We start from the raw sequence: 14,408 nt of genomic DNA on the forward strand, positions 1-14,408 counted from the left end.
TATTACTGCACGTTGCATTTCATGTTGAGCCGTATCTCCTTCGAGATAGCCTTTACTGTTGAGCTGTATCTCTTTCGAGATAAGCTATATCTTGTGGGGCCGCTCAGCCCTGTCTTGTCTTGTGGACGCATGGACACCGAGAGTACACAGTGGCCGACGGGTCGGGAGGGCTTCGGTGATCCGGGACATTTTAGGTCCACGTCTGTTCTTGCAGTGGATGCAGTGACCCAGAGGTTGGACCGCGCGGCACTATCCACTTGGCGCCTCTAGACTGAGCATTTTGAGATCCTTTGTTACTCCTGTTCCTTGACTACCCTGGTATCATATCATAGCATGTGCATTTCATATAGGTTTGTATACTCATGCTTTTGTACTGGGCGTTCTTATCGCTCACGTCCTCGGTTTTTGTTTATCTTGGACACCCCATTTCCACGGGGCAGGCCTCAGGTTGGACAGCTCGGGAAGAGCAGGAGGAGGACAGTGAGTATCTGGTTGGTTTAGTTTTCAGTACTATTCTATTTCGATATGGTTGTACCGAATATATTTTGAGTTGTTCTGATTTCGATTGGGTTGTATAACTATCATTTGTTGGCCTTATTTCCGCTGTTATCTCTGATTATTATTAATTAAGTTAGTTGCATGCTTAGTTCTCAACTAGTAGGTGATTCTGGAACGGGTCACTACATTTATGGTATCAGAGCATGCGTATGATTTTGGGATATAGATTCTGTTTTGGGATTTCCGTTGACCATTTTACCATTTTCCCTATTCTATCTTGTAGCGATGGCTGACCATTTTGATGACGGGAGTAGTCAGGGGAGTGTAGGTCGATGGGGTGACCAGGACGATCATAGACGTCATCGTGAGCATCGTCATCGTCGGGATGGTCCTAGGCGTTTTGATTTGCATCGTTTTATTCAGATGGGGCCTAAGCCTTTAGTTGGTGGTGAGACTCCCGATGATGCTGAGGATTGGTTAGAGCGCATGGAGAGTTGTTTCGTTTTGTTCATCCTCTAAACTTGATTTCGAGGACGAAATCTTTTTAAGGGGGGGAGAATGTAGTAGCCCGAATTCCAAATTGGGTAATTAACGGATTAATGGTGATTAAGAAGGTTTAATGTGTAATTTTGACCGTGGTCATGATCGGACGGACCGAAGAGGGTTCGGAAGCACCGAAGAGTTCGGACGATCCGAAGTGTAGTTCGGTGAATCCAATCATAGGTGTCAAGTGTTGATCGACACGTCATTTTCCATGCATGTTCGGACGGTCCGAAGTGTATGATCGGAGGATCCGATCATGAGCTGTCAAGAGCCAATGGACACGTAGCGTTCGGACGTTCCGAAGTGTTGTTCGGAGGATCCGAACATGGCCTATAAATAGTGCTCGGATTTCTCATTTGTGACTTGCCAATTCATGATTTTGCCTCATAGTTGAGAGGATTTGGAAGGTTTCTAGGGTTAGTTGTTGGTCGAGCGATAGCCAAGAGCTGCCAGGAGTAGTAGCGTAGCGGCGCCTGAGTTTCAAGGCAATCGACATCAAAGGGCTGTCGACGGACGAAGGTAAACCCTAAACCTTTGGTAGTACTAGGGAGTACTGGTTTTGCTAGTCGAGCATGGTAGTATTGATTGAGTATGCTTTTGATGCGTAGGCTTGTGCTAGACCTGATTAGCGGTGTTGCGTAAGGCTAGGCTTGCTGTGATAGAGGTACGAAAGTACTATCCGAGATATCCTGGTTGAGTATACATTCTTATATGTGTTGCATGATTATGTGGTGCATTGATATATGTCATATGATGCATGCTATTATGTCACGTTTATTACTGCACGTTGCATTTCATGTTGAGCCGTATCTCCTTCGAGATAGCCTTTACTGTTGAGCTGTATCTCTTTCGAGATAAGCTATATCTTGTGGGGCCGCTCAGCCCTGTCTTGTCTTGTGGACGCATGGACACCGAGAGTACACAGTGGCCGACGGGTCGGGAGGGCTTCGGTGATCCGGGACATTTTAGGTCCACGTCTGTTCTTGCAGTGGATGCAGTGACCCAGAGGTTGGACCGCGCGGCACTATCCACTTGGCGCCTCTAGACTGAGCATTTTGAGATCCTTTGTTACTCCTGTTCCTTGACTACCCTGGTATCATATCATAGCATGTGCATTTCATATAGGTTTGTATACTCATGCTTTTGTACTGGGCGTTCTTATCGCTCACGTCCTCGGTTTTTGTTTATCTTGGACACCCCATTTCCACGGGGCAGGCCTCAGGTTGGACAGCTCGGGAGGAGCAGGAGGAGGACAGTGAGTATCTGGTTGGTTTAGTTTTCAGTACTATTCTATTTCGATATGGTTGTACCGAATATATTTTGAGTTGTTCTGATTTCGATTGGGTTGTATAACTATCATTTGTTGGCCTTATTTCCGCTGTTATCTCTGATTATTATTAATTAAGTTAGTTGCATGCTTAGTTCTCAACTAGTAGGTGATTCTGGAACGGGTCACTACACTGTTCCTCTACAAAGATAAATTCTTGATTCCTTTTCATGGCCTCATCCACAGTTCGGGTGATAAATTGGCCCAGCTGTTCCAGGGTCAAGTTCCCCACATTCTCATTGGGAGGGGTTTGCTCGACCCTCGTTTCGTGAATGGGCTGCTCAGTTCTTGTCTCTTGACGAGGTTGTTCCTATCTCGTCTCAAGAGGCGATTGTTCCTGTCTTGCCTCAGCATGAGATGGTTTGTGTCCCCTCCGAGGACACGATGATGCTGAGGTGGCTCTTCCACTCCCTCTCCTCCCTACCATCTCTAAGTCTCAACTCAAAGATTCTTATAGACGGCACCAAGTGATACTCACGGAAAATTTCAGGTCCGCTCCTAGCAAGTGTCATTAGTAAAGACGCATGGTTTTCAAATTGTCCCGAGCCTTAAATCACGAAAAATACTGTTAAAAGGGGGCCAGGAGGGTGTCTTGGCATAGCCCCTCCGACGCTCAAGTCAGTGACTGAGGATATGGGAGGAGCAGCTAATGGTGCTGCTGAAAACAGTATAGTGAATGAACTATCATACGTTCAAACATGGTATTTATAGGAGATACCTGTGCATTTGATGGGCATGTCTTCCACTTGGGCTTGGGATGTGCCAAGGGATGGGCCAGGGATAGTGGGCCCATTTCTGGGGTATCACCATATACGTAATTGAAATAGTAAAACAAAATAAAAACCACAATATTTTAGCATTTATATATTTTCTACAATAGAATTAGTGTTGCGGAATAAATGACATCATATACGTAATTGAAATAGTAAAACAAAATAAAAAAACAAATAACAAAAAAACCACAATCGATTAACTACAGCAACATGTACCTTTCGACAGTAGAGATCAAAGAGGATAGAAGAAGCCTCTGAAAAGCATAGCCTCTGGAATCTTGATGCGATTAAAGATTTCAGAGAGAAGAAGCCTTCGAAAGTTGTGGCTGTGGCAGTAGATGTTCAATCATTAAGCGATCGTGGTTCTAGTTCTTCGGAGTGGATTTCAAATAAACGGTGTAATGGGTGAATTTTTGATTTAGAGAAAATAAAATTCAATTTAGAAATACAAAATCCATTGGGCATTCAAGAAATTATATGGGATTTAGACTATCGATTTCAAATCCAAAACAACTCTACCAGACATGACCTAAGTTTTTTTGGTTTAATTGAAACTAAGTAATTTCCCAATAAATCTTATATCTATCTATATGAAGAAAAAATCATGTAACGAAGGGGATTCTTATTTGTACAAATGGTACTTCGAACTTGGAACGAACATGAAGAAATAAACAAAACTTCTTTATCTCTTGAGTTGTTCTGCCGGATCGGTCGCTCAAGATCTTTGGTCTCTACCTGGACCCGATGAAAAAAATGGAATCACTTCTTATGGACTATTTGAGAATGATTCAGATCTAGTTCATGACCTATTAGAAGTAGAAGGCGCTCTAGTAGGATTTTCACGGACAGAAAAAGATTACAATTCGCTTGATAATGATCGAGTTATTTTTCGAGTTTTGTTTACCATACTTCACGAAATTTAATATTATATATATTGAAGTTCAAACAAAATCATAATAATAAATGATTATATATATAAAGTTTTATGTAATATTTATAAATGTCAATAAAAATCTTGAAAAATAAATTTACAAAATCATGTGAAAATATTTTGCAAAAATAAATCTGTTATTTTAAAAAAATAGTTGTCTACGACGAATGCACATAATGAGCCAACGTCGTCATAACGAGAGTAGCACTAAGGATATATTGGTAATATAACGTGTCTAGGGTTTTGAGCGACCTTGATAAAGCCCAAACCATTTCCCTTGCTTGTTCTTTACCTCGCCGTTTTCGTCTCTGCACTCTGCTGTGGGGATCTATCGTCACCGCAGGGCCTCTCGTCGGCAATCATGGGTATTCTACTATTTTAATTTGAATGTATTCTGTATTTATTTTACGACGAAAGTGACTGAAATCTTGTTTTCCTTAGGTATTTCACGGGATTCTATGCACAAGAGGCGTGCCACTGGAGGAAAGAAGAAGGCTTGGAGAAAGAAGCGAAAGTAATTTTTTTTTTCCTATTTTTCCATACGAAATCTCCCGTTTTTCCAACCTTTTCATATATATGATCACTGATATGATTTTTTTTTATCTGTGCCTGGTTCTGTGCAATTCACTGCGTACTCGATTGAGTCTTGTTTAATTTTTTTTCCGGTTCAATTGCATTGCTTTAGCCTTGTGTAGACTACATTTCTATTTTCGTCTAGTTAATTCCTTCGTTAGATTTTCTGTTAATTTTAGTCCACAAATTAACTAGTCTACGTGTGTTTGCTCTTGAAGAAGAAAAGATTTTATCTTTGCGCCAGTTACGAATTGGTTTCATTTCATCCGACAGATCTTCTCGCTCGTGTTTATTGTTGGATGAGCATTCTTATCTTTTTCATTCCAATTTTCTGTTTTAATTGAGCTGTTTTAGAATTTGATATATTCTATGTTGTTTTTGGTATGCTCTATCTTTGTTATTGTTACATGATTCAATATCACAATTTTCTTTGCTGATTATTATATACCCATTCTCAAGTTCACTTGTATCTGTTTTCTGTAGAAGTAATGCCATTTTTGTAAAGGTTGCACTTTTGTTTGATTTCTGCTTACTTTTCATCCACAAGTTGACTCATTTATTTGTGTTGAATTTTTTCGTTAATCAGGTATGAACTCGGAAGACAACCAGCAAATACAAAGATTTCGAGTGACAAGACCGTACGCAGGGTGAGGGTTCGAGGGGGTAATGTAAAGTGGCGTGCTTTAAGGCTGGATACTGGAAACTACTCATGGGGTAGCGAAGCTGTGACGAGAAAGACTCGTATTCTGGATGTTGCTTATAATGCATCAAACAATGAGTTGGTTAGGACCAAAACCTTGGTGAAGAGTGCTATTATCCAAGTGGATGCTGCACCATTCAAACAGTGGTATCTCCAGCATTATGGAGTTGATATTGGTCGCAAGAAGAAGACTGCTGCAAAGGCTGAAGCAGAGGTATCAACAAGTCATAATTTCATCTGCCAATTTCAATCGGCTGGGATTTGATGTGTTATCAATAATAAATATTCTGCAGGAAAATATGAGTTCACTTTGCAAAATTTAGGAATCAAATTATTGATAAATATTTTTGTTTAATTGGGCTTTAGGAGACCGAGCCTGCTACTGTTGAAGAGGTAAAGAAGAGCAATAATGTTCTGAGAAAACTTGCAAAGCGGCAAGCTGATCGCAAGATTGACCCACATCTCGAGGAACAATTCGGTGGTGGCCGTTTGTTGGCTGCAATCTCCTCACGCCCTGGCCAGTGTGGGAGAGCAGATGGGTATGTGTTGTACTTTCGTGGTTTTCTCTTGGTTCTCCTATTCACACGTGGAAAATGTTTAATAAATTTTTGATTGCACCAAGAACTGGAATCACAATCTGATTGCTTCTTAATGTGAGTTCATGATTCAATTTTTGGGAAAAATAATTTACATTCACGAGTTTCTATTACATGTCCATACTTGATATAAATTTATTCCTGTGTAGTGAAGTTTATGTTTTCGATTGGACTACTTTGTTTGATCTTTAATCACCAAATGTGTGTGCCGATTGCACAACTTATTCAATTATTTTGTTCTGACTTAATTTTTATCTTCGTTAGATATATTTTGGAGGGTAAGGAATTGGAGTTTTACATGAAGAAAATCCAGAGGAAGAAAGGAAAGGGTGCTGGTGGTGCTTAAATTGCATCAGATCTCCTTTGAACTTTCCATTCCCGAACTTCTTATTTATCTATTTGGTTCTCTTTTGCAATGTATTGAACTAAAGTTTACTGCAGTTTTCTAGAGTTGTGTTGAACATTTCAGTTGCCATACCTGAATTATGAGAATTTTGTTGATTTTCTCTTCTTTGCTCGCTGCAATCTTTTGGCTGCTATGATTAGTAAATACTTATGTTGCAGTTGACCTTTCCCCCATCTTTTAATCATGTTGCAAAAGCGAAAGTGGGATTAGTGTGTGTACACAAGGCTCCAGTCTCAAAATTATAAGCATCAGAAACTTCAATCCAAAAGAAATTTGCTTCACGTAGAGCTTTATGCTCTACGTTATGAACGAATCTGTTCCCTGCTTAAAAAAACTAGGTAAAAAGAGATTCTTTATAATACTACTAGGTAAAAGCAGATAAATTTGAAAAGAATTAAGAATGCATCTTATTATACAACTATTGGTTTGAACAGTAATCCAGAGCAGGTAGCAGGAGTTGACTGAAATTCCTCAATTTCTTTCATCACTTGAGCTTTGTCTGCTTCAAACTGTTCATCCTCTGCAGATAAAAAAAAGACATTAGGATCCAACTTCCGATTGTTGCTCAAGTTGAGACTAGAAATGCAGTACCTTTTTCAATGTTGAATGCATCTAAGAAGTGAAAAAGCTTGCTTTTATTTGCGCACAGGATATTGATAATGTCAGGTGGTTTGTTTCGGTTGCACACAAACAACTGCACCATGGAAATGTAAATAAGAATTAAAATTTATTAAACTAGTTGAATTTCACACATTTTTGACATTGTTAGAAGTCTAGTCTGGCGAAACCTTGAACACACGGAATGCATCAAGTTGTATGCTTTTGCGTGATTCCTGCAACAATGAACATAGACGCGTGATGGAAATGCAGTGTATAATTTAACAGAAAATTTGATCTTCTTTGGATTATATGATGCTAGCAGTTAGTAATAAGAGAGGAATTCCCATTAGGTATTTACCCTTAGTAGATTAATTAGAACTCATCACTCCAGTATTCGAACGATCCAGCAAAATATCTCCCAGAAGCTGAAAATTGAAGGGATAAGCAGAGAGTGTCAGGTCCATGGAAATTGGACATCAACAAGTAAACTATCAAGTAAAAACTACCATCGAACAGAAGAAGTTCACACTCTCCGTGTATACCTTGACACTGTATCGTCTAGTCATGTAATTTGAAGATACCAACAACTTCGAGTTGAAATTGGCAAAAATCTAGGGGAAAAGACTTACATAGAAAGTAAAATATCAGGGTCATATCAATTCTAATGGTTAAAACAAGATAGTTACACGTGACAGGAGTTAAAATTATGGAACCAAGTTGCTAAAAAGAACATGAATCATGTTAGCCTTACAAGTATCAGCTCTTACCCAGCTGTAATTTGCAGCCAGGAATTCAGCTACGGTGGACTTATGCCTTGTCATAAGCTCCTGCAAGATATTACAGACCACATAACCAGAGAAATAGGATTGTTGTAGTATCTTTAACAGGCAAGTCAGTCTGGTGCATATTAATAAGCTTCAAAGCTCGTTAAATACTGGGTCAAACATTATCGAGGGTATCTTGAACCGTATTTATTATCTAAGCCAAGTGAGGAAAGAAAGAACCCTTTGATCCAACAGAACAAAAGAATTCACATCCTTATTTTGTGCTTTAGATTCTTGCATTGTACATCTTGATTACCATTTTAAGAAAAGCCAAACAGACTCAACTTACAGAAACAACTCAATAATCGACTAGTTGCACATGTAAATTATATTGAAAATAGATATAAAAAAAAGGGTGATAAAGGAGAGACGCTACTTTTCGAGAGACAGAATAAGAGAATCATAAACAACCTTAAAGGTAGCTGCAATATCTGAAGCAACATCAAAAGTCGGGAGTTGCATGTAATCGAAAAACTTCTTCACGTGCTGTGATTTTAACGCATATCTGCACATGAAAGATAGAATCGAGAATTTGTAGCCACGATTAAAGTGAGAAGGGAGAAAGAGAAAGACACCTTATAATGCTTAAGAATGGATTAAAATGGCAACATTTTTCAATGGAAACATGTAAATATGTTTCCTAGTATATAACCTGATTACCTAGCAACGATTTGATGTCGTATGCACTCCCTTAATATTGCTTCAAAATGCAGATCAATGGCAGAATCCTCGTACCTTCAGAAAAAATACAAAGAGAATTAGTCCTATACATGAATCAACAAAGATGTTCAACTGAAGAAGGTTACGGAAACATATTATCCATAACCACATTTCTTATTTCACAACCTAAAATTAACTTCCGCGAAAAGGAAACATTTCAGAGCGAGATTGCACTTCTTGTCATCAACCCTTCTACTACATGGATCACGTCTCATTTTCTAATTCTCTGACAAATCATTGACACACTAAATTTATTCCATTAGCAAGTCTCATGCAATCTATTAAAAATAAGCTCCACATTCTACGTCCGGAAGAAAACCAAAACTCCTGAGAACAGCCTACTATATTGCTTCAAACATAAAAAATTATCATGCAGAATTTACTATGCGTTTCCCTTAGTCTCCATCGTCCAGTCAAATTTGTGTAACTACTAGCAACAAAAAAGACAATACATGTATCTACATTAGGTAAAGATCAAAGCCAAAAATAGTATTAGAGTAGATGTCCTGTAAGCCAATGGTTAGCTAGCGATTTTATTGACTCAGTTGTAATAAACAATCTTTATTTTAAAATAATTCATTATTTCATGGTTTTTTATTTCTTTATCTGTATACCCTTGTTAACAACATAGATAAAGACCTTGATTATACTTTAATACAAATGAATCATAATTCGTTGTTGAAACTCATTTGTAAACACTATATGATCTAAATTCGTTCCTAATCGATTCAGCCGCCTAAAACATGGATAAAGGTCGCTTGAGCTCGAGACTAACATCTGTGATGTTGTGTACCACGTTTCTTGGTAAGGACATAGAGATGTCCAAACGTGCAGATGGGTAGTCATACGATGATTATACCAAACAACCCTACCTCGGACTTTCCAAGTGGTTATCATTCATCGAAAGGATAAGTCTGTGGTTATGATTGTATATCATTAGTCCTTGCGACCTGAGACAACACTGAGGTTTTATATGCTAGGGCTATGCTTTGACTCATTTATCGGCTCCAGGAGAGTCATCAGGTGGCGAGATTGAGTATAGTTGCGACACATGTAGGAGCCATTGCATTGTAGTCGAGGATTCACCGCTCACCTGTGGGTGTGGAAATTCTATGTGATCTGATGAAATAATAGTGCGTGGAATCTCTGGCCAGAGTATGAGATGTACGTTAGAGAAGGAGTTCTCCAATAGTACATGCGATGCCACTATTTATATGTATCACGTAGTTATCGAATTATTATGCAACTCTCGATGAACCAATGGTTGCAGATTCAATCGGGATATATGAGATTAAGGGACCGTACTGTACGTTAATCATAATCGACTGGTTCTTTAAGACACTATCAATGATACCTAGGGAATCATGAGGCGATGCTACTAGACGCTCTTACCATGATTCGATGAGTTTAATTAGAAATATAATTTTTGACATTCTCATGATCAATTGTTGATACATAGAATGAGGCAATTAGGGTAAGCTCGAATAAAAGATTATGTCTTGAATCACAAAGAGTTGTGAACCCACATCTAGCTGAATCTTTGAACCATTGAGGGTCATACAAGCATTGGATCATTTGTTCTCGTTGAGAGAATAGATTCAAGGAGTTGAATTTATATTATAATATAGTAAATTGAAGAAGTTGAATTTATGATAATTAAATTTTGAGAAAATAAATTCAAGGAGTTGAATTATGAGATAGTAAATTCAAGAAGGTGAATTTATGAAATTTGAAGAGAATATGTGTAATGGGCTTGTAGGAGTACAAGACCAACATACATGTTATTAAGGTTCTTAATTGGACTTTAAAAGATTAATTAATTAAACTAGTTGGACTAGAATAATTAATTGATTAAGCTCATTAAGTATTTAATTTAATTATTGAACCATAAGATTATATATATATATATATATATATATATATATGTGTGTGTGTGTGTGTGTGTGTGTGTGTGTGTGTGTGTGTATTAGGCTTAGGGTTAAACACAATTCATTCACAATTTTTCGAAAAAACCCTAGCCTCCATCGCATTGTGATGTTCGAAAATCACCTCCACCTTCTCTCAATATTTCGGCCTTCACCTTGATTAACTAAAGGATTTTGAGGTGTCTCTCGTTTTAATTAAAATACTACGCAAAGCTTCTTTCAAATATTCTAGTGCTATTTGGAAGAGGAACAAATCTTCCAGTCGTGGACTTGTTAGAAGGATTGAAGGAAGGAGTTTTTGAAGAAAGTTCATAGAGAATTCATCAAGAGCTATATCCGCCTATACCGTATTAGTTGGAGCCAAGTGAATTAATTCACTAAAGGTATATTACTAAACTCCCTATGAATGTTTAATCATAAAACCATACGAGTGCTCATATAAATATATTTTGATTGTCAAAATAAAAGAAAAAAATTTTAAACTTCAGCTGCTTTTCGGCACATGAAACCGAGATCCCTAGTGGTATCAGATCCAAGGTTTTTCTAAATCGTATGGTTTTTAATATTGAAAATTTTATTCTAATCACACAAGAAAATTTTTCAGAAAAAATATAAAAATTATTTTCTAACAAAAAATTCGGATATCCGAGCAGACCGCGCGCGCAGCCGAATGTTGCACCCTGGATGCTGCGCGCGCACAAAATTCCTGCCGCTGCCTGAAACGTTCAGGCAGTGTGCATGCTAGATAATGGGCTTGAATTGTTTGGGCCTAGAGTGCGATTTTATGATTTTTCAAAATTTTGGATTAAATTGATATTTTATGAAAATTGGTTCAATTTTTATTTTAAAAATTAATTTTTTGAAAATTAATAATTTTCTTATAAAATAAATAATTAAAATATGAATTTAATTATATATGGTAAAAATGAGTTTTACAAAAAATCAATTATTATTGAATTATTGGAAATTAATAAAAGTGTTTATTTAATTTATTAAATTCTTTAATAATTGTGGTGGTTAGTGATAAAATTATTAGATATATGATTTATCAAATAATTAAATATGTTTAATTAATTGATGTTAATATTTGATATTAAATGCATGAAGGATGATCGAGGGCCTTGACCAATGTGTTAGGTGTATGTTAGGATATTTTAGTGTTTTATTCATTTTGTTAATATTTTATATTATTAAAGTGAGCCTGGTTTATGGCCCGTTCCCACCCCATGAGATGTATCTCTTATGTGCCATGACTATTTAAATGTAATTATTAGAAATAGTGGGAGATCAAGACTGGAAATTGATGGGACCGATGCACAAGATGAAGACATGTAAAATATTGGAAGCTCTTGTAATAGTTGCATTTACTTCCCTGCATTCACCTAAGTTTTGGACCTGGATCCATGTCTGGCTCACATGGATCTAATATTGTTGGCGATCGATGGATCTAATATTGTTGGCGATCGATCATCCTTATTTATTGTTGAATGTCATATTATGATATATATGCGATATATTGTAGTATGCATATATGTATATTATTAAATAATATAGTTGCATGAATCCGGCAAACATAAAAACTCGTGGCACGCGATTTTGAATTAAAATGATGAGACAATTTTAAAATTAGAATCCCTCATTTTGAATAAGATTCAAAATTTATATCAAACCGAAAAAGTAAAAATTAAAAGAGTTTAATTTTTCCTTGCCTTCCATCAACCGTGGTTGCATGTTGATCGCTATTATTGGGGAGTCCTGGACGCCGGAAAGTTGTGACTTCCACCAGACATATGATGTGAATTGACTGGAACTCCCATGACTTTGGCTCATATTATTAGGGGAACTCATGGCTACCGTCCACTACAATTCAATATTGATGGGTCAGTTTGACATGTGAAAATAAACGGCGTCATATTATTGGGTTCTTATTAAACGTGAGGCGAAACACGCAGAGGTTGTATATGGATGCAATTGGATTCTACCTTTTAAAAATTATAATTGATGATATTATTCGGGATTATAATTGTTTAATTGAGCTCTACGTGCCCACTAAGGAAATATGATTTTCCTTTTTCATCAGAGGGTGGTGGAAATGTCAAAATAATGGGAGGGGACTTTATAAAATAAAAATCCATATTTTATATCTTAGAATTATTTTAAAATAATCAATAACCATTATTCTGTTTCCATATCAGTATATTTTCGATTTCGTCACATAATCAATTTATGTTATTAAAAAGATAACTTAATATCATTTTCATGACTGGCTGAGAAATTGTTCTGAATTCTGAGAAAGTTGCATACACACTAATGTCAGTCATGCTGAACTGACAAAGCATGCAAGATGGTAAGACTATAGTATGCAAGCAAAAGTGTAACATGCTCGCTTCTATGTCAAATGAACTGTAGGGACAATTTGAGGAAATGTGAATGCTGCTGACATTTGAATACACGTGCAAGAGTTGCATGGTGCATGAAACTCATACAATGATGCAAACCACTTTCAAGGAGCTCATGACTACATGCATGCAAGATGGGGCTCTGGCCTATGAGCGTGGTGTACATATGATTGGACTTATTGAGAATATGGTGGGCCTGAAATATGTGATTCCTAACGAGTTACTTGATTACATCAATTTGTTGTCTTTCTCTTCCTCATTTGACGGGGTAATGGTGAACTTCAATTTGAATAAGATATATAATAGCCTTGAAGAGCTAGTCAATACGCTTATGACTTATGAGATCACCATAAAAGAGGAAAATGTTGTTATTCTCATGGGCCTCTCGTCAGACGAAAAATGGCCCACAAAGTAAGGGAAAGAAATGTTCTGCCCCTCACAAGAAACAAACTCAATAAGAGGCAAACTATGAAGTACATTTAAAAGGCCTACAAAGCACGATAAGTTAGAACATATTTATTTCACTGCAAGAAGTTCGGACATAAGAAATTATATGTGCCAGAAATGTTCTGGAAATTATAAGTGAATATATAAGTAAACATGATTTCAACAACAAACAAAAAAAAGTTAGATGATCCAAATCCCACACAAATATGGCACGCTAGACTATGTCGCATTTTCCAAAGAAGGATGCACAAATTAGTGAGAGAAGGCATGTTTGACTTGTCAGCCATAAACTCTCTACCTACTTGTAAGTCCTGTCTAAAAGGAAAAATGACAAAGACTCCATTCAATGGAAATGTGGAACGTGCGCATGGTCTACTGGATTTGATCCACACAGACGTTTGTGGCCGCTAAGTGTTAGCACAAAATATGGACAATCCTACTTCATTACCATTACCCATTCGAGGTATTGGTATGTTTATTTGATGAAACACAAATATAAAACATTTAAAAGGTTCAAAGAATTCAGATCTGAAGTAGAAAAACAGCTAGAAATGAGTATTACGACACTTCGATCTGATCGAGGCAGAGAATACTTGAGTGCTGAATTTTTGGGTTATCTAAAAGAGAATGAGATTCTTTCACAGTGGACTCCACTGGCAACACCACAATTGAATGGTGTTTCTGAACGTCGTAATCAAACCTTGATGGACATGGTTCGATCCATGACGGGATTCACTAAATTTTTGCCTACATCATTTTGGGGCTTTGTGCATGAAACTGCGGCAATGTTGTTGAATAATGTTGTTGAAATCTTAATTTCGGTTGTTTGACAAACTAAGTGATTAATTTATGGAATAACTGATCAAATAGTTTGAAGTAACTGAACTACAAAAATCAACCGACAATTGCCTAACTGAAGATTAATGCGAAGTTTATCAAAGGCAACTAAAACCAGCCGAATTGAACTTACGAAGACAACTGATTGATCAGTTGGAAATTGATCAGTTCATATATTCAGTTGTGAGCTAACCAGTGAATCAGGTGATCATTCAGCTATACACATCATCAGTTGTTGAAAAGGACATTCAACCGACAACAGTACAAAGCAGACTGCAACTCGTATTGGAACGCCACATTTCAGAGTTT

General features: G+C 37.2%; 1 protein-coding gene and 1 pseudogene across 1 annotated transcript; one reads left to right on the forward strand and one right to left on the reverse strand.

Moving 5' to 3' along the window:
* Positions 1-4,290: 4,290 nt before the first annotated feature.
* Positions 4,291-6,452, forward strand: LOC140838908 (small ribosomal subunit protein eS8-like). The gene is made up of 5 exons (XM_073205534.1): positions 4,291-4,437; positions 4,514-4,586; positions 5,232-5,559; positions 5,712-5,884; positions 6,206-6,452. The coding sequence occupies exons 1-5, from the start codon at positions 4,434-4,436 to the stop codon at positions 6,285-6,287; spliced, it is 660 nt and encodes a 219-aa protein (XP_073061635.1). The 5' UTR covers positions 4,291-4,433; the 3' UTR covers positions 6,288-6,452.
* The window catches only part of LOC140838909 (putative MO25-like protein At5g47540), a 50,939-nt pseudogene continuing 42,739 nt past the window's right edge, over positions 6,209-14,408 (reverse strand).

This window comes from Primulina eburnea, chromosome 8, assembly GCF_022965805.1.
Source record: "Primulina eburnea isolate SZY01 chromosome 8, ASM2296580v1, whole genome shotgun sequence".
Lineage (NCBI taxonomy): Eukaryota > Viridiplantae > Streptophyta > Magnoliopsida > Lamiales > Gesneriaceae > Primulina > Primulina eburnea.

What these genes read in the sequence shown, in the direction of transcription:
- LOC140838908 (XM_073205534.1), top strand. An exon ending in GCTTGGAGAAAGAAGCGAAA is followed by an intron (nt 4,587 to 5,231) that starts GTAATTTTTTTT and finishes TTCGTTAATCAG; the next exon opens with GTATGAACTCGGAAGACAAC. An exon ending in CTGCAAAGGCTGAAGCAGAG is followed by an intron (nt 5,560 to 5,711) that starts GTATCAACAAGT and finishes ATTGGGCTTTAG; the next exon opens with GAGACCGAGCCTGCTACTGT.